Raw genomic sequence first — 27,211 nt, 5'->3', positions numbered from 1 at the left:
GATCTTGGGAGGGGGGGTTGGGTGAGCCAACTTGTTCTCGTATATTTATACCTCAGTCACCTGCGGATTATACATTTGCCTTTTATGGAATCAAACTATGCATCTGCAGAAACAATGTTAGGTGGAATAAAAACTCGCCTCCGTCTAGAGGTCTAGCAGCCAAAATGATCTAAAGACCGATGTTTTTACTGCCAACCAGCAACCATCACACCCTTTCATCCCGATCCAAATGCCACATAAAATCATAACCCTAACCCTTTCATCCTGATTCGAAAACTACATAAAATCACTGAGGATTCATGGGCAAGAGAGCTTTTGATGAGACACTGTCACCTGAGGACAGGTTGATGAGACACTGTCACCTGAGGACATTTTGATGAGACACTGTCACCTGAGGACAGGTTGATGAGACACTGTCACCTGAGGACATTTTGATGAGACACTGTCACCTGAGGACAGGTGAAAGACCAGGTGAGACTGCAGTGATGCAAGTAGCCATCCGGGGTACTGCAATAAGACCAGAGACCACTTCCATCAGCCAGTTTAGTACTGGCGAGCGCATCAGTCACAGTTCGTTAAAGGACTGCTGACACATCAGAAATGCCTATGTTGCTGTAATCTGTCTTAAACAGGATGTCTCATTCGTTAACATCTTCTCTCCCTGTCATGTCTCAGCCAAAAAAAAATCTGCATGTTGTCTACACAATGGTGGGCATTTCTAAACTTTACATTCACACAAGCCACTGTATCATGGCCTGCATATCACAATATGATGAATGAATTCATATTAGCGTGAACTTGATATAATGTCATGCATCTTCCTTTTTCTAAATCCTATTTGTCATGCACCATCAGTCACACTTGCTCTTTGAATTCAAAGATTTCCCTTTCACAAAACTGACTTCTGATTACTTTGTCCCCATTTGAAAAGAGGCCATGCGCAAAGTTCCCAGTGACCAAAGATTTCTGTGATTTCCAGTTCCAGTTAATTACAGCACAACCTCTTAATGTCAATTAAAGCTCTTAATGTCCATTAATGCAAGTTAAGTGTCACTTTCGCTCCAGTATTGGCTCCTACTTGTGTCCAGTGACCGAACAGGGGCCCAATCATGCAGGTATCAGACCTGCCCCATGGAGCAGTTTTCTGGAGTGGGCTGCACTTCACACAGACGCTATAATGCTCAGTGTTATAGTGCTCAGTGTCATAATGCTCAGTGTTATAGTGCTCAGTGTTACAGTGCTCAGTGTTACAGTGCTCAGTGTTATAGTGCTCAGTGTTATAATGCTCAGTGTTATAATGCTCAGTGCTATAGTGCCCAGTGTCATAATGCTCAGTGCTATAGTGCCCAGTGTCATAATGCTCAGTGTTATAGTGCTCAGTGTTATAGTGCTCCTATAGCCAGGATCGCTTCAACACACACTATTTGCACACTATTTTAAATACAGAAAAATGCAAACTTTTGAAAAAAATTTTGTTCCCCTGTAATTTTTTTGTGTCCAAAATTAAGCTGGTGATTGCTGATATCACCGAACAATGTTTGTAAGGAAAAAGAAAAAGAATGCTCTAGTCAAAGGTAAGGTTCAAAATCAATTGAATGTAGGGTTAAGAGATGATTAAAGCAGTATAGAGCGCTGTTGCTGGTGATGGTGGTTCTGTGTTGCTGGGACCAGCTAATGATAATGAATCTTAGAATGCCATGACTCAATTTGGCCCTTGTTCTCCTCTGCAAACCCCCTGTCCACAATTAACCTGTTCTTCCACACACAAACAGCCCCGCCCTGCCCCAATCTGCCCCCCTCCCTCAGCCCCCCTCTGAGCTCATACCTCCGCATGGAAAAAAGCCCCTTTAATAAGCACTCTGGGGGAGAAACAGAGAAGCGCAATGAGGCATCATTATCTGCTCTCAGAAGCAATCTGGCCATAATGATGATCGCACAAAGACTGCCTTCTGCCAGGACGGGGGAGAGAGAGAGAGAGAGAGAGAGGGGGACAGAGAGAACGGTGGGAGAGAGGAGGAGAGAGAGAGATAAAGAGATGGAGGCAGAGAGAGAGAGTGAGGGAGAGAGGGAGATAAAAAGAGAGAGAGGGAGAAAGAGAGAGAGGGAGAGAGACCATAGAGGGAAACAGTTAAAGTAGAGTTTGGGTAAAGACCGCTGATTAAAGTAGGGTTTGGGTAAAGACCGCTGATTAAAGTAGAGTTTGGGTAAACACCGCTGATTAAAGTAGGGTTTGGGTAAACACTGCTGATTAGAGTAGGGTTTGGGTAAACACCGCTGATTAGAGTAGGGTTTGGGTAAACACCACTGATTAAAGTAGGGTTCGGGTAAAAACCGCTGATTAGAGTAGGGTTTGGGTAAACACCGCTGATTAAAGTAGGGTTTGGGTAAACACCGCTGATTAAAGTAGGGTTAGGGTAAAAACCGCTGATTAAAGCAGGGTTTGGGTAAACACCGCTGATTAAAGTAGGGTTTGGGTAAACACCGCTGATTAAAGTAGGGTTTGGGTAAACACCGTTGATTAAAGTAGGGTCTGGGTAAACACCACTGATTAAAGTAGGGTTTGGGTAAACACCGCTGATTAAAGTAGGGTTTGGGGACCCCAAGCATGTCCACAAAAATATGAGTAAATTAATTTAATTTAATTTAAAAAAATAAATAAATAATTATATATGTATATACATACATAGATACATACATAAATAAAAATAGATTTTTCAAGTCTTAGTTCAACATGCAAGATTTATTTGTATAGGTGTGTGAGAACTCATATTGTATGCGCAAAATCAAAAACAAGACCTGCACTGAAGTCACCCTCAACAAAACAAAGGGAGAACTCTTCCAGAATACAGGCAACATGCTGAACATTGCATCAAAATAGCATCTTTCAGAAAAAGGAGGACAAGAGGAAGAGGAGGGCAGGGAGAGAGAGAGAGAGGTAAAGTTAACTTTGCACAAAGACAACGAAGAAATGAAAGAAGAGAGTAGACAGTCCAGCTTGGGTGTCTCAAATGCTGATTCTTTCTTTGTTCCCATCAGTATCCGTTACCCAGAAACATACAGCTAGACAACTGCCAGTCTTTCCGCCTCATCCATTCCCCTTGTGACACACAAGGGCTTGTCTGAACATAACTGACAGCAGAGGAAGCACAGCTTTCCCTCAGCTCTGCAAAAGCATGCACATATATTGCATGTAAATTTGCAAGAGGAAATTACACTCTGCTGAAATGACACTGCTGAAATTACACTCTGCTGAAATTACACTTTGCTGAAATTACATTGCTGAAATTACACTGCTGAAATTACACTTCTTAAAATACACTGTTGAAATTACACTCTGTTGAAATTACATTGCTGAAATTACACTCTGCTGAAATTACACTCCTCCTAATAAATTAACAGATTCTGGATTCTCGGCAAGGCTGTGGCAAAAGAAGGAGGCGGTTCACTCTCTCATGCCATTGGCCCATGAACCAGCCAATCAAGTCCTAAGGCCACACCTCCACACCTCAGGCTTTCATTAATTTTAAGGATCACAAAGTGTATTACAAAGGGGATGATTCACCCCTACCAACTACAAGGTTTAGCACTGACCTGGATAAAGAAAAGCTACCATTCTGCATCATTATGTTTATTTCTCATTAAATCTGAATATTTATACAGACAATAAAGCTCTAAACACACACACAAACACATAAACTCAAACACTGTATACACACACACACACTCTCTCCCTCTCTCTCTTTCTCTAATACATATACAAACACAGTCTCTTACTCACTCTTTAACATGCACACACTAGTACATCCAGAAACGCATTCTCTGTTTATCTCTTAGACACCAAAAATCTCTCTACACTCACAATATGGCACTCACATTAATACGCGCAACCTCTCTCTCTCTCTCTCTCTCACACACACACACACACACTCTATACACACACATCCACACAATCTATACACACACACAACCCCAAACCTAACCCTACCAACTCATCTACCCCAACCCAAATGCTAACCCTACCGACGCATCTACCCTAACCCTACCAACTCATCTACCCCAACCCTAACCCTACCAACTCATCTACCCCAACCTAAACCCTAACCCTACCAACTCACCTACCCCAACCCTAACCCTACCAACTCATCTACCCCAACCCTAACCCTACCAACTCATCTACCCCAACCCTAACCCTACCAACTCATCTACCCCAACCCTAACCCTACCAACTCACCTACCCCAACCTAAACCCTAACCCTACCAACTCAAACCCTAACCCTACCAACTCATCTACCCCAACTCAAACCCTAACCCTACCAACCCAAACGCTAACCCTACCGACGCATCTACCCTAACCCTACCAACTCATCTACCCCAACCCTAACCCTACTAACTCACCTACCCCAACCTAAACCCTAACCCTACCAACTCAAACCCTGACCCTACCAACTCATCTACCCTAACCCTAACCCTACCAACTCATCTACCCCAACCCTAACCCTACCAACTCACCTACCCCAACCTAAACCCTAACCCTACCAACTCAAACCCTGACCCTACCAACTCATCTACCCTAACCCTAACCCTACCAACTCATCTACCCCAACCCTAACCCTACCAACTAATCTACCCCAACCCTAACCCTACCAACTCATCTACCCCAACCCTAACCCTACCAACTCATCTACCCTAACCCTAACCCTACCAACTCATCTACCCCAACCCTAACCCTACCAACTCATCTACCCCAACCTAAACCCTAACCCTACCAACTCACCTACCCCAACCCTAACCCTACCAACTCATCTACCCCAACCCTAACCCTACCAACTCATCTACCCCAACCTAAACCCTAACCCTACCAACTCACCTACCCCAACCCTAACCCTACCAACTCATCTACCCCAACCCTAACCCTACCAACTCATCTACCCCAACCCTAACCCTACCAACTCATCTACCCCAACCCTAACCCTACCAACTCACCTACCCCAACCTAAACCCTAACCCTACCAACTCAAACCCTAACCCTACCAACTCATCTACCCCAACCCTAATCCTACCAACTCATCTACCCCAACTCAAACCCTAACCCTACCAACTCATCTACCCCAACCTAAACCCTAACCCTACCAACCCAAACGCTAACCCTACCAACTCATCTACCCCAACCCTAACCCTACCAACTCACCTACCCCAACCTAAACCCTAACCCTACCAACTCAAACCCTGACCCTACCAACTCATCTACCCTAACCCTAACCCTACCAACTCATCTACCCCAACCCTAACCCTACCAACTCACCTACCCCAACCTAAACCCTAACCCTACCAACTCAAACCCTGACCCTACCAACTCATCTACCCCAACCCTAACCCTACCAACTCATCTACCCCAACCCTAACCCTACCAACTCATCTACCCTAACCCTAACCCTACCAACTCATCTACCCCAACCCTAACCCTACCAACTCATCTACCCCAACCTAAACCCTAACCCTACCAACTCAAACCCTGACCCTACCAACTAATCTTCTATCTTGGCTGTCTCTTCTGTGCAAAGGGGAGATTTGTAGGGAAGAAAGGGTGGTGGTGGAGGTGGTGGTGGTGGTGGGGGAGTCAGGGGGGTTGTGACACAATCCAGACACATGGCAGGGGTACAGGGCGGAGTCTGTAATAGATTATCAGGAGGGGGGAAATGCAGTGTTCTCCTTAGTCACTGAGGAGTGAGCAGTAGGATGGGGGGAGGTGGGGGGGTCTGTGTTTGATTGTGGAAGAAGTGGATGCAGTCATGCACTGACATTAACGGCGGAGCGTTAGGTTAGGTTAGTGGAGGTTCTTCCACTCATAAATATGCAAATTTAATCTGTCTGCTAGTCCTGTATGTGTGTGTGTGTGCATGCGTGTGTGCATATGTGAGAGAGACGGGGGCTATGTTCAGTGTCAGCTGAACCGATGCCTCTTAATTGGAATTATCTGTTTTCCACAGTCTACTAACATTCAGCCTTCAGGTAAGCATGCTTCTTTCATTTGTCACACAGACACATGCACACACAAACACACATATACAAATACACACATGCAGACACACACACGCACACCCAGCCACACGCACACACACGTACGCACACACAAACACACACACACATACATACAAATATACACACACAGACACACACACGCACACGCATATACACACATACACACACATGCACGCACTCACACACACACACACACACAAACACATGCACAGCCACCCACATGCACACACACACACACACACACACACACGACAGGAATGCAAACAAGTCAAGAGGCAGACAGTCACACACATTTCTGGAACAGTCTGCTAGCGGACGCCCTGTTTCTGCACTGTGGCCGACGCCCTGTTTCTGCACTGTGGCCGACGCCCTGTTTCTACACTGTGGCCGATGCCCTGTTTCTGCACTGTGGCCGACGCCCTGTTTCTGCACTGTGGCGGACGCCCTGTTTCTGCACTGTGGCCGACGCCCTGTTTCTGCACTGTGGCCGACGCCCTGTTTCTGCAGTGTGGCCGACGCCCTGTTTCTGCAGTGTGGCCGACGCCCTGTTTCTGCAGTGTGGCCGACGCCCTGTTTCTGCACTGTGGCCGACGCCCTGTTTCTGCAGTGTGGCCGACGCCCTGTTTCTGCATTGTGGCCGACGCCTTGTTTCTGCAGTGTTGCCGACGCCCTGTTTCTGCACTGTGGCCGACGCCCTGTTTCTGCCCAGTGTGGCCGACTGTGGTAACTTGCTAAACCGCTGTGGTAACATGCTAAACCGCTGTGGTAACGTGCTAAACCGCTGTGGTAACGTGCTAAACCACTGTGGTAACATGCTAAACCGCTGTGGTAACATGCTAAACCGCTGTGGTAACGTGCTAAACCGCTGTGGTAAAGTGCTAAACTGCTGTGGAAACATACTAAACTCCAGTGGTAAAGTGCTACACCGCTGTGGTAAAGTGCTACACCGCTGTGGTAAAGTGCTACACCGCTGTGGTAAAGTGCTAAACCGCTGTGGTAACGTGCTAAACTGTTGTGGTAACATGCTAAACTGCTGTGGTAACATGCTAAACCGCTGTGGTAAAGTGCTAAACCGCTGTGGTAACGTGCTAAACCGCTGTGGTAACATGCTAAACCGCTGTGGTAACGTGCTAAACTGCTGTGGTAACGTGCTAAACCACTGTGGTAAAGTGTTATACCAAAAGGTCGCAGTTACACATGTCTGGGGGAACTCAACTGCACCGCAAAAACTGCACCACACTGCTTCCTATCTAAGTGAAGCTGACAGTTTCACAACAAAGCAACCAGATAATCTAATATCCTAGCAATCCTGCCCTCTGACCTCACAGAAGCGCCAATACAGAGGAACTCCCTCAAAACTAATTCACTCCGGTCCTGTTTCTATTGGACTACCACAATCCTCTTTCGAAGCAAACAACCTTTTCACTGGCTGCTTGCAATTCACTTCAATCCTATTTTTTCCCCAAAGAAATTATTAATTATTACTTATTTTAGTAAAACATGCAATTCAAGAGAGCTTCACAGATCTCCCATAAACAATTCTAACCAGGCTTTGTGTGTTATACTATAGATAACATAATAATCATTTCCTCATCCACTGGAGGTAAGGAGGAACAAAATGACAGGAGCTGAAAAAGCAAAATAAAATAAACATTGAAAAATGGATTGCGATGAATGAAAATGTATTGATTTTACAATCAGCACACAAGCTGATGGCTGGTTATGGGGGAAAAAAAACACAACCCCCCCCAACACAGGGCACAGCGGCTCCCATCAGCACAACCTGGTTTGCTCCTCCGTTTGATGTTCACGTCCCACGCTGTGTATCGACTGCAGAACGCCTTGCCAGAGACCTGGGATCTGAACCAGTATCCTTCTGTATTGAAGAGATTAACCCAGAGCAGATCGCCATGGCAACCAGCAACCTTAAATACTGCAGTGATTAACCCAGAGCAGATTGTCATGGCATAACATGCCAGCTGAAAGCTGTGATCTGAACCAGCAACCTTACATACTGCAGTGATTGGGTTTGACATTTTGCCATTGGACAAAATGGGGTGGGGGGAATTGGGGGATGGGGTAGGACAGGGCGGGGGGAGTTGGGGGATGGGGTAGGACAGGGAGGGAGGAGTTGGGGGATGGGGTGGGAAAGGGTGGGGGAGTTGGGGGATGGGGTGGGAAAGGGTGGGGGGTTGGGGGATGGTGTGGGACATGGTGGGGGGTTGGGGGATGGTGTGGGACATGGTGGGGGGTTGGGGGATGAGGTGGGACATGGTGGGGGGTTGGGGGATGAGGTCGGACATGGTGGTGGGTTGGGGGATGGTGTGGGACATGGTGGGGGGTTGGGGGGAGAGGTGGGACATGGTGGGGGGTTGGGGGATGAGGTGGGACATGGTGGGGGGTTGGGGGGAGAGGTGGGACATGGTGGGGGGTTGGGGGGAGAGGTGGGACATGGTGGGGGGTTGGGGGATGAGGTGGGACATGGTGGGGGGTTGGGGGGAGAGGTGGTAACTGAAAGCCCCAGGGTATGGATGTATTTAGCAGAGGGAACAGATGGAGAGTGCCTCCTCAGCGTAACGGGGAGGGAACGCTGAGACCCAAGGGGTACGCTCCACCCCGAGGGGTACGCTCCACCCCGACACCACACTGTACAGCCAGCATCAAGAGGGGTACGCTCCACCCCGACACCACACTGTACAGCCAGCATCAAGAGGGGTACGCTCCACCCCGACACCACACTGTACAGCCAGCATCAAGAGGGGTACGCTCCACCCCGACACCACACTGTACAGCCAGCATCAAGAGGAAAAACCGATACAACTATAATTTATAATTTGGAATTGAAACCAGCATTGTGGTTGATGTAACAGTAGTTTAATTTGCAGGCTGCAAGTTTGAATCTCAGGACTGGGCCACAGCCATGACTCCTTGGGTTAAAAATAGGGTTTAAGGTTAGAAAGAGGAATACAGTAAATTTATGCTTAAGAGCCACAGAAAAGGTTAGTGCCACAGTCAATCTTGATTTTGGATGAGTTAATTTTTTCACTATTGCCATGATATTAGAACCGAACATATTTATATTTTTTTTCAGTGAAATACATTTTTCATAATAAATAAACAAATCATACATTTCCTTGAATTTCTTTCTTTGTATAAATTATATTTACATTTTTTGCACCCGTTCACCTGAGACCTGAGACCGCAAAGACTACTAACCCTAACCCAACTCTATGGTGGTTTAAAAAACTTTTTTTTTTAATGCAATGGTCCAACTTCAGGAATTAAAGACAGGATGGGAGCGTTAGAACTGTATTTACCATATTGAGTGACTGTGGCAGAAATCCAACGCTGAAATTATCTGTCGAAAGAACTTCCGAGCCTCCTTTGGTGTTAACCGCCCCTTTTTTACGAGGTAGTCGAAGAGCTCCCCACCGGACACGTGTTCTAGAACCAAATACCTGCAGGAAAACACAGCAGAAAACAATACGAATTACAGCATGCACACATGCACACACACACAAGCAAACGCACACACGCACGCGCACACACACGCACACAAACACGCAAACGCAAACAGAAAATCTAATTGTTAGGGTCATATTGCTCTCAGGGGGCAATTCTTTTACAGAAACCTGATTCAGACCAGTTAAAGAAGTAATTTGGCTTTTAACTCATCAAATATTGACTGCGACTAACAGAACTAAAGGAAAAACAACCTGAGGACCTTCAATTCCATTCAGTCCTATTCAATGGAGCAGTTAATCTCGTATAGACCACATCCCAGTGTTGACACTGACAGAGCTACTCTACTGATATTTCCAGCACTGGCGCTGCAGATTGTCAGAGGGTGAAGGGGAATACACACTGATGTTTCTCTCTTCCAACCTCAAGAGATTCAAGCCCTAACCCCTCCTTTCAGAAGCTTAGCTCCTAACCCTAACCTCTCCTTTCAGAAGCTTAGCTCCTAACCCTAACCCCTCCTTTCAGAATCTTAGCTCCTAACCCTAACCCCTCCTTTCAGAAGCTTAGCTCCTAACCCTAACCCCTCCTTTCAGAATCTTAGCTCCTAACCCTAACCCCTCCTTTCAGAAGCTTAGCTCCTAACCCTAACCCCTCCTTTCAGAAGCTTAGCTCCTAACCCTAACCTCTCCTTTCAGAAGCTTAGCTCCTAACCCTAACCCCTCCTTTCAGAAGCTTAGCTCCTAACCCTAACCCCTCCTTTCAGAATCTTAGCTCCTAACCCTAACCCCTCCTTTCAGAAGCTTAGCTCCTAACCCTAACCCCTCCTTTCAGAAGCTTAGCTCCTAACCCTAACCCTAAGCCCTCCTTTCAGAAGCTTAGCTCCTAACTGGGCGACATAGCTCAGGAGGTAAGAGCGATTGCTGAACAAGCTTACTCTACAGGGTTGGAGTCCTGATCGATGTGGTCACTTCTGGCACTACGATCCTTACTTCACTCTAGTGTTTCTTTTGCGCCTCTACATCATGAAACCTATGCACTTGTTGTACGTCGCTCTGGATAAGAGCGTCTGCTAAATGCCTATAATGTAATGTAATGTAATGATTGTCTGGCAGTCGGAGGGTTGCCGGTTCAAACCCCGCCCTGGGCGTGTCGAAGTGTCCTTGAGCAAGACACCTAACCCCTAACTGCTCTGGTGAATGAGAGGCATCAAATGGAAAGCGCTTTGGATAAAAGCGCTATATAAATGCAGTCCATTTTACCTAACCCTAACCCCTCCTTTCAGAAGCTTAGCTCCTAACCCTAACCCCTCCTTTCAGAAGCTTAGCTCCTAACCCTAACCCCTCCTTTCAGAATCTTAGCTCCTAACCCTAACCCCTCCTTTCAGAATCTTAGCTCCTAACCCTAACCCCTCCTTTCAGAATCTTAGCTCCTAACCCTAACCCTTCAGAAACTTAGCTCTTTCACTTGCTGCTAGAGAGGGAGAGACCAGGAGCAAGAGGGAGACTCAGGGGATCCCAGCCAGATTTAAAGCCTTAAGCCTAAGCTACACTCTCGAAACCTAAAAAAACAATGCTGATTTTTATCACACTTCCATGTCTAGGTTAAGGACAACACATTCGGTGTTACTTTTGACACAGACTGTGGTAAAAAGTCTCCCATTGTAACACATACGTTTTATATTTGTAATACAAAAGCAGTAACTTTGACATAAAATGTCTTGATAGTAACACAAAAAATGTGTTGGATATTAACACACCATTTTTGAAAGCATGAGTGTACATGTTTTTCTGTCACTAATAATCATAGCTGCATGAAAATGGTCCTTTCTCCCCCTAAGTGAAGAGGAGAGCTGAAAGCTCAAAGATGGGCAGCTGTTTAACCAAGACAATGTACACAAAGTACATCATCACTGTATACCCACAGTCACATACCTAAACTCATTGTCCTTGGATTTTCCAATTAACAATAACATAACATAACATAACATAACATAATGACGAGAACAGACGTTCAGCCCAACAATGCTCACCATTTTCCTAGCTAAATTATTGCTCTGAGTTCCTACAGACTAGATAGTATCTAACACTGTATCAAGCCTAGTATCTCCCTCTGTATCTCCCTCTCTAGCAGCAAGTGAAAGAGCTAAGTTTCTGAAGGGTTAGGGTCATGAGGGGCGATATAGCTCAGGAGGTAAGACCGATTGTCTGGCAGTCGGAGGGTTGCTGGTTCAAACACCGCCCTGGGCATGTCGAAGTGTCCTTGAGCAAGACACCTAATCCCCAACTGCTAACTGCTCTGGCGAATGAGAGGCATCAATTGTAAAGCGCTTTGGATAAAAGCGCTATATAAATGCAGTCCATTTACCATTTACCTAGTCTTGAAAATCCCCAGAGTTTCTGTCTCTACTACGTGACCTGGTAGGCTATTCCACACATTGACTACTCTCTGTGTGAAAAAATTCTTCCTAATGTCTGTATGGAATCTACCTTTTGTTCATTTCTACTTATGTCCCCTTGTTCTACTAACAGAACTCAACCTGAAGAATCTCTTGTAGTTCACTTTGTTGATCTCCTTTATGAATTTAAAAGCCTCAATAAAATCACCCCTGAGTCTCCTTTTATTAAGCTTGAAGAGGTTAAGCATCTTAAGTCTTTCCTCATAGCTTTTATCTTTCATACCAGGAATCAATGTTGTTGCTTTTTCCAGAGCCTCTATATCTTTCTTGTAGTACGGTCCCCAGAACTGCACAGAACATTCCAAGTGTGGTCTAACAAATGTATTGTATAAGATAAGTATAACTTCCTTGGATTTATACTCAATACTTTTGGCTATATATCCCAGCATCCCGTTGGCCTTTTTTACTCCTACAGCACAGTGCCTAGAACCAGAAAGGGTTTGATCAACCATTACTCCCAAGTCTTTTTCAAACTGAGCACATTCCAATTTTGTTCCTCCCATAAAGTAATCTTGCCTAATGTTTTTATTTCCCACATGCAGAACTTTAGATTTGGCTATATTAAATTTAATTTGACAGAGCAGTGGTCCCAACACCGATCCTTGTGGGACTCCAATTCTAACAGCTCCCTGCTCAGATAATATCTCTCCAGCTACTCTTTGTGTTCTACCCTGTAGCCAGTTCCGAATCCAGTCTGAAATACATCCTCTAATTCCTACGGTCTTCACTTTACTAACAAGTCTCTCGTGTGATACCTTATCACTGGGGCGACATAGCTCAGGAGGTAAGAGCGATTGTCTGGCAGTCGGAGGGTTGCCGGTTCAAACCCCGCCCTGGGCATGTCGAAGTGTCCTTGAGCAAGACACCTAACCCCTAACCCCTAACCCCTAACTGCTCTGGCGAATGAGAGGCATCAATTGTAAAGCGCTTTGGATAAAAGCGCTATATAAATGCAGTCCATTTACCATTTATCAAATGCCTTTTGGAAATCTAAGTAGATAATACCATACGCCTTGCTATAATCAAAACACTTGGTAGCTTCTTCAAAGAATACCAGAAAATTTGTCAGACATGACCTTCCCTTACGAAAACGATACTGGCAATCCCTTAGGACAGTGGTGTCAAACTCGTTGCCATGGAGGGCCGTGTGTATGCAGGTTTTCATTCCAGCCTCAGATCTTGATTATATAATTAGTTAAATTATTTGCTGAATTAGGGATGCAGGTTTGTGCACAATGGTGACCCGACGTCTATGGTGACCCGCATTGTCTAAATAAAAATTTTCTTATATTCTATGCTTCAATGCAGTTAAACGCATATGGCTGAATGAGTAATTGGACTCAATTAAGGCAGCATTAATTGGTTGGAATGAAAACCTGCATACACACGGCCCTCCATGGCAACGAGTTTGACACCACTGCCTTAGGATGTTGCTATTTTAAAGAAATACTTATATACATAATACATAATATAGCTGGGCTAAAGCAAGTAAAATAGCACCTTTCAAGAGCAAGTTAACAAAGTGCTTGACAGAGGCATAAATAACAATATATAAGTAAAATATTAATAAATAAGTAAAAGTGCTTCAGGCATTATTTTTATCATATCAGCTTCATCCTTAGATGACGGCATTTTTCATGACCTTCCCATTCTATAAGCATCGTGTCAGCCTTCCACAGTACACCCCCCCCCACCACAACACCCTGGAGACCCCGCCTTCCACAGTACACCCCCCCCCCCCCCCCCCACTTCCCCCCAACACGCTGGAGACCACGCCTTCCACAGTACACCCCCCCCACTTCCCCCCAGAACCCTGGAGACCCCGCCTTCCACAGTACACCCACCCCCACTTCCCCCCAACACACTGGAGACCCCGCCTTCTCCCTCACCAACCCCCCACTTCCCCCTAACACCCTGGAGACCCCGCCTTCCACAGTACACCCCCCCCCACTTCCCCCCAGAACCCTGGAGACCCCGCCTTCCACAGTATACCCACCCCCCCCACTTCCCCCCAACACCTTGGAGACCCCGCCTTCCATAGTACACCCCCGCCCCCCCACTTCCCCCCAACACGCTGGAGACGCCGCCTTCCACAGTACACCCACCCCCCCCACTTCCCCCCAACACCCTGGAGACCCAGCCTTCCACAGTACACCCCCCCCCCACTTCCCCCCAACACGCTGGAGACCCCGCCTTCCACAGTACACCCACCCCCCCCACTTCCCCCCAACACCCTGGAGACCCCGCCTTCCACAGTACACCCCCCCCCCCCACTTCCCCCCAACACCCTGGAGACCCCGCCTTCCACAGTACACCCCCCCCCACTTCCCCCCAACACGCTGGAGACCCCGCCTTCTCCCTCACCAACCCCCCACTTCCCCCCAACACCCTGGAGACCCCGCCTTCCACAGTACACCCCCCCTCACTTCCCCCCAACATCCTGGAGACCCCGCTTCCCACAGTACACCCCCCCCCCCCACTTCCCCCCACCATCCTGGAGACCCGCCTTCCACAGTACACCCCCCCCCCCACTTCCCCCCAACATCCTGGAGACCCCGCCTTCTCCCTCACCAACCCCCCACTTCCCCCCAACACCCTGGAGACCCCGCCTTCCACAGTACACCCCCCCCACTTCCCCCCAACACGCTGGAGACCCCGCCTTCTCCCTCACCAACCCCCCACTTCCCCCCAACACGCTGGAGACCCCGCCTTCTCCCTCACCAACCCCCCACTTCCCCCCAACATCCTGGAGACCCGCCTTCTCAGTAACCTATCCCCCGCTTCTCCCCTGAGAGTGTTTGATTCATTTGTAGATTAACCGATTTGCTCAAACGATTTCCCTGTCAACACTATTCAAATTAGGAGAGAGGAGAGCCAAACATGATTTGTGAGCACAACCTTCTCATAGCCAAATACTTCCACAAGCAAAGGGGCAATCAGTCTGTGCCATTTTAATGTAAAAAAAATTAAGTGCAAAACAAAAATGACAGACGCAAACTTGGGCTCCGAAGCATTACTCATTTACAGAGTGCTGGATGGAGCAGAGCATTAAAGCTGGGCGACTGATATACACAGCAGTAAATGCATGAATACATCCATATACACATTTTTATATGACTGTACACAGACTCTATACTGTTCAAAAGAGCTGGAAAAGCGAGCATGAAAGCATCTTTGATCAGATGCAGGAGATCATCAGTCACAGGTGATGAAATCCGGACGTTTATCTTTGCTGGTTTAACAGAACGATATGACAGGATTCCAGGACTAACTAATCCTGCAGAGAAATGTGAACGGTAGCAAAATAAACAAGCCCCCCTCTTGTAAACCGGGGGGGGAGGAACTAAAATAAAATTGATTCGTTTAATGTAGATATAATGTCAGCAACGGCAAATATTTGTGAAGGGATAGACAGCGGACTGAAGGTAAGCACATTACTGTGGTGTTTACAGAAGCCTTCTGCCTTACAGTAACGACTTCTTAATTAAGCGTGACGGACCGAGGGCTTTGCTAAATCATTAATATCGCTTTTGAGTCCCGTCTGTTAGCTTCTCAATAACTCGCCCAGCTCGGCCATTTTCCTCAGAGCAAACTGCGCTGACCACAGATGTTGGGTTCACAGACCGTTATTCTCAACACAGGGCTGTGCTTTATCCTGATGCTGGGCTGTGCTTTATCCTGACGCTGGGCTGTGCTTTATCCTGACTCTGGACACTGGGCTGTGCTTTATCCTGACGCTGGGCTGTGCTTTATCCTGACACTGGACACTGGGCTATGCTTTATCCTGACACTGGGCTGTGCTTTATCCTGACACTGGACACTGGGCTGTGCTTTATCCTGACACTGGGCTGTGCTTTATCCTGACTCTGGACACTGGGCTGTGCTTTATCCTGACGCTGGACACTGGGCTGTGCTTTATCCTGACACTGGGCTGTGCTTTATCCTGACTCTGGACACTGGGCTGTGCTTTATCCTGACACTGGGCTGTGCTTTATCCTGACTCTGGACACTGGGCTGTGCTTTATCCTGATGCTGGGCTGTGCTTTATCCTGACACTGGGCTGTGCTTTATCCTGACTCTGGACACAGGGCTGTGCTTTATCCTGATGCTGGGCTGTGCTTTATCCTGACTCTGGACACTGGGCTGTGCTTTATCCTGACGCTGGACACTGGGCTGTGCTTTATCCTGACGCTGGGCTGTGCTTTATCCTGATGCTGGACACAGGGCTGTGCTTTATCCTGACTCTGGACACAGGGCTGTGCTTTATCCTGACGCTGGGCTGTGCTTTATCCTGACGCTGGGCTGTGCTTTATCCTGACTCTGAACAGTGGGCTGTGCTTTATCCTGACGCTGGACACTGGGCTGTGCTTTATCTTGACTCTGGACACTGGACAGTGTAATGCAGTCATCAGCTGCACTCACATCCTGCCTCTGGTTCTCCAGCCATAATGCAGCGCTGCTTGAAAGGGGAACAGTGGTGTGTTAAATAAAATTATACTCACAAATATTTTTTATTTTCATAGACATCGTGCAACTTTAAAACATGAGGGTGCTCTATCAGCTTCAGAATGGCTATCTCTCGTTCCACCTGCACAAAAGAGACAGAGAAAGAAGAGAGAGAGGAAAAAAAAGAGAAAAGCATAAAGGAGTTGAAAAATGTCACTCAAGATTAACAGCTGCCTTGGTATTTTTTAAAGAAGGGTCACCTTTCTTCAAGGATCAACACCTGAAATGTGGCTGAAAGAGAGACCTGAAGCAGGGGCAGGAGCAGGAGCAGGGGCAGGGGCAGGGGCAGGGGCAGGGGCAGGAGCGGGACAGGGGCAGGGGCAGGGGCAGGAGCAGGAGCAGGAGCAGGGACAGGGGCAGGGGCAGGGGCAGGGACAGGGACAGGAGCAGGAGCAGGAGCAGGGGCAGGGGCAGGAGCAGGAGCAGGAGCAGGGGCAGGGGCAGGGACAGGGGCAGGAGCAGGAGCAGGGACAGGGGCAGGAGCAGGGGCAGGAGCAGGAGCGGGGGCAGGAGCAGGAGCGGGGGTGGGGGCATGTCGGTGCTCAGGTTCAAGTCTGCAACGTGGCAATGAAGCCCATCAGCTCAAATCTTCATCATCACCCGGCTGTGTAGGCCTGCAGCACAGAGAGTCTGGAGTCTCTCTCTCCCTCACCCAAACGCTCCCTCCCCCATCTCTCTCCCTCCCTCACCCAAACGCTCCCTCCACCATCTCTCTCCCTCCCTCACCCAAACGCTCCCTCCCCCATCTCTCTCCCTCCCTTCCCCCATCTCTCCCTCCCTCACCCAAACGCTCCCTCCACCATCTCTCTCCCTCCCTCAACCAAATGCTCTCTCCCCCATCTCTCTCCCTCCCTTCCCCCATCTCTCCCTCCCTCACCCAAACGCTCCCTCCCCCATCTCTCTCTCTCCCTCACCCAAACGCTCCCTCCCCATCTCTCTCCCTCCCTTCCCCCATCTCTCCCTCCCTCACCCAAACACTCCCTCCACCATCTCTCTCCCTCCCTCACCCAAACGCTCCCTCCCCCATCTCTCTCCCTCCCTTCCCCCATCTCTCCCTCCCTCACCCAAACGGTCCCTCCCCCATCTCTCTCCCTCCCTTCCCCCATCTCTCCCTCCCCCACCCAAACGCTCCCTCCACCATCTCTCTCCCTCCCTCACCCAAACGCTCCCTCCACCATCTCTCTCCCTCCCTCACCCAAACGCTCCCTCCACCATCTCTCTCCCTCCCTCACCCAAACGCTCCCTCCACCATCTCTCTCCCTCCCTCACCCAAACGCTCCCTCCACCATCTCTCTCCCTCCCTCACCCAAACGCTCCCTCCACCATCTCTCTCCCTCCCTCACCCAAACTCTCCCTCCACCATCTCTCTCCCTCCCTCAACCAAATGCTCTCTCCCCCATCTCTCCCTCCCTCCCTCCCTCCCCCTCACTCTCTCCCTCTCTCCCTCACCCAAATGCTCCCTAATCCATCTCTCTCCCCCCTCACCCCATCTCTCTGCCTCCCTCACCCAAACGCTCCCTCCCCCATCTCCCTCTCCCCCTCCCCCTCACTCTCTCCCTCCCTCCCTCACCCAAACGCTCCCTCCCCCATCTCTCTCCCTCCCTTCCCCCATCTCTCCCTCCCTCACCCAAACACTCCCTCCACCATCTCTCTCCCTCCCTCACCCAAACGCTCTCCCTCCCCATCTCTCTCTCCCTCCCTTCCTCCCCCTCCCTAACCCATCTCTCTCTCCCCCCTCACCCAAACGTTCCCTCACCCCATCTCTCTCTCCCTCTCCCCCTCCCCCTCACTCTCTCCCTCCCTCACCCAAATGCTCCCTAACCCATCTCTCTCTCCCCCCCTCACCCAAACGCTCCCTCCCGTATCTCTCTCTCCCTCTCCCCATCTCTCTCTCCCTCCCTCACCCAAACACTCCCTCCCCTATCTCTCTCTCCCTCTCCCCTTCTCTCTCTGCCTCCCACACCCAAACGGGGCTGAGGATAGCATTAATCACACTCTGATAGGGCAGGTGTTCAGGGCTAGGGAGAGCGTTAATCACACTCTGATAGGACAGGTGTTCAGGGCTGAGGATAGCGTTAATCACACTCAGATAGGGCACGTGTTCAGGGCTGTGGATAGCGTTAATCACACTCTGATAGGGCAGGTGTTCAGGGCTGAGGATAGCGTTAATCACACTCTGATAGGGCAGGTGTTCAGGGCTAGGGAGAGCATTAATCACACTCTGATAGGGCAGGTGTTCAGGGCTAGGGAGAGCGTTAATCACACTCTGATAGGGCAGGTGTTCAGGGCTGAGGATAGCGTTAATCACACTCTGATAGGGCAGGTGTTCAGGGCTAGGGAGAGCGTTAATCACACTCTGATAGGGCAGGTGTTCAGGGCTAGGGAGAGCGTTAATCACACTCTGATAGGACAGGTGTTCAGGGCTAGGGAGAGCATTAATCACACTCTGATAGGGCAGGTGTTCAGGGATAGGGAGAGCGTTAATCACACTCTGATAGGGCAGGTGTTCAGGGCTGAGGATAGCGTTAATCACACTCTGATAGGGCAAGTGTTCAGGGCTGAGGATAGCGTTAATCACACTCTGATAGGGCAAGTGTTCAGGGCTAGGGAGAGCGTTAATCACACTGATAGGGCACGTGTTCAAGGCTGAGGAGAGCGTTAATCACACTCTGATAGGGCAGGTGTTCAGGGCTGAGGATAGCGTTAATCACACTCTGATAGGGCAGGTGTTCAGGGCTAGGGAGAGCGTTAATCACACTCTGATAGGGCAGGTGTTCAGGGCTGAGGATAGCGTTAATCACACTCTGATAGGGCAGGTGTTCAGGGCTAGGGAGAGCGTTAATCACACTCTGATAGGGCAGGTGTTCAGGGCTGAGGATAGCGTTAATCACACTCTGATAGGACACGTGTTCAGGGCTGAGGATAGCGTTAATCACACTCTGATAGGACACGTGTTCAGGGCTAGGGAGAGCGTTAATCACACTCTGATAGGGCAGGTGTTCAGGGCTAGGGAGAGCGTTAATCACACTCTGATAGGGCAGGTGTTCAGGGCTGAGGATAGCGTTAATCACACTCTGATAGGGCAGGTGTTCAGGGCTAGGGAGAGCGTTAATCACACTCTGATAGGGCAGGTGTTCAGGGCTGAGGATAGCGTTAATCACACTGATAGGGCACGTGTTCAGGGCTAGGGAGAGCGTTAATCGCTCTCTGATAGGGCAGGTGTTCAGGGCTAGGGAGAGCGTTAATCACACTCTGATAGGGCAGGTGTTCAGGGCTAGGGAAAGCTTTAATCACACTGATAGGGCACGTGTTCAGGGCTAGGGAGAGCGTTAATCGCTCTCTGATAGGGCAGGTGTTCAGGGCTAGGGAAAGCGTTAATCACACTCTGATAGGACAGGTGGTCAGGGCTAGGGAGAGCGTTAATTGCACTCTGATTGGGCACGTGTTCAGGGCTAGGGAGAGCGTTAATCACACTCTGATAGGACAGGTGGTCAGGGCTAGGGAGAGCGTTAATTGCACTCTGATTGGGCACGTGTTCAGGGCTAGGGAGAGCGTTAATTGCACTCTGATTGGGCACGTGTTCAGGGCTAGGGAGAGCGTTAATTGCACTCTGATTGGGCAGGTGTTCAGGGCTAGGGAGAACGTTAATCACACTCTGATAGGGCAGGTGTTCAGGGCTAGGGAGAGCATTAATCACACTCTGATAGGGCAGGTGTTCAGGGCTAGGGAGAGCGTTAATCACACTCTGATAGGGCAGGTGTTCAGGGCTAGGGAGAGCGTTAATTGCACTCTGATAGGGCAGGTGTTCAGGGCTAGGGAGAGCGTTAATTGCACTCTGATTGGGCAGGTGTTCAGGGCTAGGGAGAGCGTTAATCACACTCTGATAGGGCACGTGTTCAGGGCTAGGGAGAGCGTTAATTGCACTCTGATTGGGCAGGTGTTCAGGGCTAGGGAGAGCGTTAATTGCACTCTGATTGGGCAGGTGTTCAGGGCTAGGGAGAGCATTAATCACACTCTGATAGGACAGGTGTTCAGGGCTAGGGAGAGCGTTAATCACACTCTGATAGGACAGGTGTTCAGGGCTAGGGAGAGCGTTAATTGCACTCTGATAGGACAGGTGTTCAGGGCTAGGGAGAGCGTTAATTGCACTCTGATAGGACAGGTGTTCAGGGCTAGGGAGAGCGTTAATTGCACTCTGATTGGGCAGGTGTTCAGGGCTGAGCACAGCGTTAATCGTGCCCTCGTTCTCCACGCCTCTCCCCAGGAAAAGCGCCAGAGAAGAGCACAGAATAACAAGGGTGTTTTCTGTTGTTACCATCAAAGCTCCAATCTTCAAAGTTTCTGTCACCCAAACCTCAGCCACTGAGGAAGAAAAAAAAACAACAAAAAAAAGCTTAATAAATAATGAAAAATTCTGATTTAATCTTCACCCTGGCCTGGGCTTTCAGTCACTTCTTTATTTTTTTTTTGCAATTTTATCCTCTTCTCCTGTTCTCAGAAAGAAGCTTCTCATCTTCTTTGGACATGCGTGAATGCCCGTCTCTACGAGGCCTCAGAGTTTATCTGTTTGGAAGCAGGATTGCTAACCAAACCCCTTTGGGCCACAGCCAGATAACCTTGTGCCAATTCTCACAACCCCATGCCACAAATAATCACCAGTTTGCTTCATATAGTAGCTTCCAGCTCAGTTCAAAACAATTTTTTTGAAGTTCCTTCATTTTAACCGGGTTATTCTCACTGAGATTTAAAATCTTTTCTGCAAAGAGACCAGGGCAAGAAAGCAACCAGAATTCTTGTACCTCCACTCTGCTCACCCTGCTAAACTCCCACACACGTACCTCCACTCTGCTCACCCTGCTAAACTCCCACACACGTACCTCCACTCTGCTCACCCTGCTAAACTCCCACACACGTACCTCCACTCTGCTCACCCTGCTAAACTCCCACACACGTACCTCCACTCTGCTCACCCTGCTAAACTCCCACACACGTACCTCCACTCTTCTCACCCTGCTAAACTCCCACACATGTACCTCCACTCTGCTCACCCTGCTAAACTCCCACACACGTACCTCCACTCTGCTCACCCTGCTAAACTCCCACACACGTACCTCCACTCTGCTCACCCTGCTAAACTCCCACACGTACCCCCATTCTGCTCACCCTGCTAAACTCCCACACGTACCTCCACTCTGCTCACCCTGCTAAACTCCCACACGTACCCCCATTCTGCTCACCCTGCTAAACTCCCACACACGTACCTCCACTCTGCTCACCCTGCTAAACTCCCACACGTACCTCCACTCTGCTCACCCTGCTAAACTCCCACACACGTACCTCCACTCTGCTCACCCTGCTAAACTCCCACACACGTACCTCCACTCTGCTCACCCTGCTAAACTCCCACACACGTACCTCCACTCTGCTCACCCTGCTAAACTCCCACACACGTACCTCCACTCTGCTCACCCTGCTAAACTCCCACACACGTACCTCCACTCTGCTCACCCTGCTAAACTCCCACACACGTACCTCCACTCTTCTCACCCTGCTAAACTCCCACACATGTACCTCCACTCTGCTCACCCTGCTAAACTCCCACACACGTACCTCCACTCTGCTCACCCTGCTAAACTCCCACACACGTACCTCCACTCTGCTCACCCTGCTAAACTCCCACACGTACCCCCATTCTGCTCACCCTGCTAAACTCCCACACGTACCCCCACTCTGCTCACCCTGCTAAACTCCCACACGTACCCCCATTCTGCTCACCCTGCTAAACTCCCACACACGTACCTCCACTCTGCTCACCCTGCTAAACTCCCACACGTACCTCCACTCTGCTCACCCTGCTAAACTCCCACACACGTACCTCCACTCTGCTCACCCTGCTAAACTCCCACACACGTACCTCCACTCTGCTCACCCTGCTAAACTCCCACACACGTACCTCCACTCTGCTCACCCTGCTAAACTCCCACACACGTACCTCCACTCGGCTCACCCTGCTAAACTCCCACACACGTACCCCCATTCTGCTCACCCTGCTAAACTCCCACACACATACCTCCACTCTGCTCACCCTGCTAAACTCCCACACATGTACCTCCACTCTGCTCACCCTGCTAAACTCCCACACACGTACCTCCACTCTGCTCACCCTGCTAAATTCCCACACATGTACCTCCACTCTGCTCACCCTGCTAAACTCCCACACATGTACATCCACTCTGCTCACACACACTCACACACACACACATACACATACACACACACACGCAAACACACACACAAACACACCCTTCATTCCTTGTGTCAATTACAGTCCTGACCTACTTCCACAAATGTAAGGAAGCTAGGCGTCTTCATTTGTTCCTATGAATAGCCTAGCATTCATTAACTTGGACACGGCAGTACAGGTTACTGCTCCATTAACTCTGTTTCGTCATGTGGTTTGTGAGGTCAGGTGGTCAGGTGGTTTGTGATGTCACAGCGAGGAGATTCTGAGCAGGTTCTGACACCGATGGGTTCCAGCAGCAGAGCACTAGAGCCAATCAGCAGAACACCGATGCAATTACTGGGAAATAACGGCATCTCGCCCTATTGCAGACATGTTTTTAGTCTCCCCTTCAAATGCAGGGTGACAGATTTCCTGTGTCTGATAATTACCATGAATGTGGCAAAGTATCTCCCTCTAATGAAAGGGAAAATGTACCTCATTTCCCATGAGGGGCAAGGAATAACCTTCCAGAAAAGTCCCCGCTGGCAGGAAAAAAAAAAAATCAAGGTCGCACGACTGCACCAGGCTGACGTTAATCTAAATTGGTTGTTTGATGGAAAGATAATTTGTTTCGTAGATTACTTCGGTTATTATTACTGAAATTGCCCTGATCAAAACTCAAAAGGGAAGGGGTCTGTCTGATGAATACATTACATCTGAAATGACTGCCTTTGGTCCACAGATGTCTGCAGATTTGAACACTGCATCCAGCCCACCTGAAATTCCTCTCTAGGGCCAGCGGAAACTCAGCTCCCCCAGGTACTCTGGTCCTGTCAGACAGGAAGCAGCAGCGTGTAATGAAACACGTCCCAGGTAAGCGTATGTCCCAGGTAAGCGTATGTCTCAGGTAAACACATGTCCCAGGTAAGCGTACATCCCAGGTAAACACATGTCCCAGGTAAGCGTATGTCCCAGATAAATAAATGTCCCAGGTAAGCGTATATCCCAGGTAAACACATATCCCAGGTAAATGCATGTCCCAGGTAAACACAGGTCCCAGGTAAGCGTACGTCCCAGGGAAAACACATGTTCCAGGTAAGCGTATGTCCCAGATAAATAAATGTCCCAGATAAGCGTATATCCCAGGTAAACACATATCCCAGGTAAATGCATGTCCCAGGTAAACACAGGTCCCAGGTAAGCGTACGTCCCAGGGAAAACACATGTTCCAGGTAAGCGTATGTCCCAGATAAATTAATGTCCCAGGTAAGCGTATATCCCAGGTAAACACATATCCCAGGTAAATGCATGTCCCAGGTAAACACATGTCCCAGGTAAGCGTATGTCCCAGGTAAACACATGTCCCCTCCACATACTCTGCTTCTTCAGCTACTCCTGCTCTTCTGTAATGGATTTAATAGATTTATTACACTCAATTACTGCCTGATTTCAGGATGCAGATGTTATGTCAGTATGAGCCAATAAAACCGCACATGTGGTGTGTGTGTGTGTGTATGCATGTGTGTGTGCGTGTGTGTGTGTGTATGCATGTGTGTGTGCATGTGTGTGTGTGTATGCATGTGTGTGCGTGTGTGTGTGTGTATGCATGTGTGTGTGCGTGTGTGTGTGTGTATGCATGTGTGTGTGCGTGTGTGTGTGTGTATGCATGTGTGTGTGTATGCGTGTGTGTGTGTGTATGCATGTGTGTGTGCGTATGCATGTGTGTGTGCGTGTGTGTGTGCATGTGTGTGTGTATGCGTGTGTGTGTATGCATGTGTGTGTGTGTGTATGCGTGTGTGTGCGTGTGTGTGTGTGTGTGTGTGTGTGTGTGTGTATGCATGTGTGTGTGCGCGTGTGTGTGTGTGTGTGCATGTGTGTGTGTATGCGCGTGTGTGTGTATGCATGTGTGTGTGTGTGTGTGTATGCATGTGTGTGCGTGTGTGTGTGTGTGTGCGTGTGTGTGTGCGTGTATGCATGTGTGTGTGCGTGTGTATGCATGTGTGCGCCGGGGGTGGAGTGTTCACCCGTACATGGTGTCCTCAACACCGTCGCACTCCACACACAGAGAGCCTCCATCAGGTGTCTGTCCACACCTGAGACAAGGGTGCATCAGCGTTAGCCAGGTAAGAGCAGAGCCCAGGTACTGTTAGAGCAGAGCTCAGGTAAGAGCAGAGCCCAGGTAAGAGCAGAGCCCAGGTACAGTAAGAGCAGAGCTCAGGTAAGAGCAGAGCCCAGGTACTGTTAGAGCAGAGCTCAGGTAAGAGCAGAGCCCAGGTACAGTAAGAGCAGAGCTCAGGTAAGAGCAGAGCCCAGGTACAGTAAGAGCAGAGCTCAGGTAAGAGCAGAGCCCAGGTACAGTAAGAGCAGAGCTCAGGTACAGTAAGAGCAGAGCCCAGGTACTGTTAGAGCAGAGCTCAGGTAAGAGCAGAGCCCAGGTACTGTTAGAGCAGAGCTCAGGTACAGTAAGAGCAGAGCCCAGGTACAGTAAGAGCAGAGCCCAGGTAAGAGCAGAGCCCAAGTACAGTAAGAGCAGAGCCCAGGTACAGTAAGAGCAGAGCTCAGGTAAGAGCAGAGCCCAGGTACAGTAAGAGCAGAGCTCAGGTAAGAGCAGAGCCCAGGTACAGTAAGAGCAGAGCCCAAGTACAGTAAGAGCAAAGCCCAGGTAAGAGCTGTGTAGGTAAGGCCTTGGTTCATCAGTCTCTGCTCACAGAGCTCAAACAGATGGAGCATACAGCATTTCAGCCTTTCCAATTTTTCCTGCCACAGTTCAATAGCACGACTATTTGGAAATTTTGGGGAGGGGATGATGACATCATGGCACTCCGCACAGATTGGAGACAGAGCAACCCCGTGCTGGGTTCCCACAGATATCTCTCTGTGTGGTCTCCAGCACTGAGAGTGACAGGGAAATTTACACACACGCACACAAACACACTCGCGCACACTCACACACACATACACACACGCGCACATGCACACACTCACACGCACACGCACACACACACACTCGCGCACACGCACACATGCACACACTCACATGCACACACACATGCACACATGCACACTCGCACACACACGCGCCAGGCCGCGAAACGCAGGACCGACTGCAGGATCATTTCTGCCTTCATACATCCAGGAGGAGTAAGGAAGCCAAGAGCTTCCAAGGATGGCGGCACCTTGAGGCATGGGGGCGTGACCTTGAGGCATGGGGGCGTGACCTTGAGGCGTGGGGGTGTGACCTTGACCCGTAGGGGCGTGACCTTGACCCGTAGGGGCGTGACCTTGAGGCATGGGGGCGGGACCTTGAGGCATGGGGGCGGGACCTTGAGGCATGGGGGCGGGACCTTGAGGCATGGGGGTGTGACCTTTAGGTGTGGGGGCGTGACCTTGAAGCACTCGGTGACGATCGGGTGCAATCGGGGGCCAAAATCAAGGCCTCTGATAATGCAGCATACGCTCTTAGAACAGAGATCCAGGTCACTGCAGCAGTGTTAAGTGCGTCATAAGTGTTAAGTTCTCCGTAGCAATGTTAAGCGCTCTGCTCTGTAGCAATGTTAAGTGCTCCATAACAGTGTTAATTGCTCAGGAGGAGTGTTAAGTGCCCAAACAGGTACCAAAAACGTAACTAGAGAAAAACAGGAGCAAAGGGCGGTGCAGCACCACCAAATGCACAGCCGTTTGAGAGCTCACAGGCCCTACAAGAGCCCAGCCAGGGTCCAGCCAGGGTCCCAGCCAGGGTCCAGCCAGGGTCCCAACCAGGGTCCAGCCAGGGTCCCAGCCAGGGTCGCAACCAGGGTCCAGCCAGGGTCCCAACCAGGGTCCCAGCCAGGGTCCAGCCAGGGTCCCAACCAGGGTCCAGCCAGGGTCCAGCCAGGGTCCCAGCCAGGGTCCCAGCCAGGGTCCCAGCCAGGGTCCCAGCCAGCCCAGCTAGAGATAGTTACCCTGCTGATGTGCTTCTGTAAGACCTGGACCAGCTCAAACAGCTGCACACTGCGAGTTCTATTCACACAACCTTTCAGAAGAGCAGAAATACAGACAGGTGGCCCTGCCTACAGCAAGTTGTGAAAGTTCTCAAAGATTTACAGAAATAGAACCGCATACGGACAATCAGGTCACATTCTGAGACTGCGGCTCCACTAGGGTTAGGGTCAGCTTAGGTTAAGGGTCACGGTTAGGGTTAGGGTTAGGGTCAAGGTCAGGGTTCGGCCATATCTCATTGGGTCATCATCCATTTGTATTGCTGCTTAATTCCATATTATAATGATTATTGACATGCCCATTTGAATCAGTCATCATTGTTGCCTGTGACGCTCTGGGGATAGGTTGTAAACATCATAAATAAATGCGTAATGGGACCACCCAGTATTCACACTCTCGGGACTGGGATGCTTTGTTAATTTTATTGTCTTTTAACTATCAACAACTGCTGCCAGGTTTTAATTTCCTTCAGAATAAGCCCCTCCCATGCTGTCCTCCTCACGGTCAGCGCCAGAACTTTCAAAACAACACTTATCAACGGTTTAATA

At 49.4% G+C, this 27,211-nt stretch overlaps 1 protein-coding gene across 10 annotated transcripts in view; it reads right to left on the bottom strand.

The window, feature by feature from the left end:
- The window catches only part of LOC118215014 (serine/threonine-protein kinase BRSK2), a 172,231-nt gene that overhangs the window by 39,198 nt on the left and 105,822 nt on the right, over nucleotides 1-27,211 (bottom strand). For all 10 annotated transcript variants that reach the window (XM_035395355.1, XM_035395357.1, XM_035395358.1 and 7 more), the window contains exons 3-4: nucleotides 16,459-16,544; nucleotides 9,357-9,497 (exon numbers count right to left, since the gene is read on the bottom strand). In XM_035395355.1, the coding sequence (XP_035251246.1) occupies nucleotides 9,357-9,497; nucleotides 16,459-16,544 (227 nt within the window). The remainder of the gene's footprint in view (nucleotides 1-9,356; nucleotides 9,498-16,458; nucleotides 16,545-27,211) is intronic.

Source organism: Anguilla anguilla, chromosome 16 (genome assembly GCF_013347855.1).
Source record: "Anguilla anguilla isolate fAngAng1 chromosome 16, fAngAng1.pri, whole genome shotgun sequence".
NCBI lineage: Eukaryota > Metazoa > Chordata > Actinopteri > Anguilliformes > Anguillidae > Anguilla > Anguilla anguilla.
Note: the sequence above shows the minus strand (reverse complement) of the source record. Positions and strands in the feature narration are given on the sequence as shown.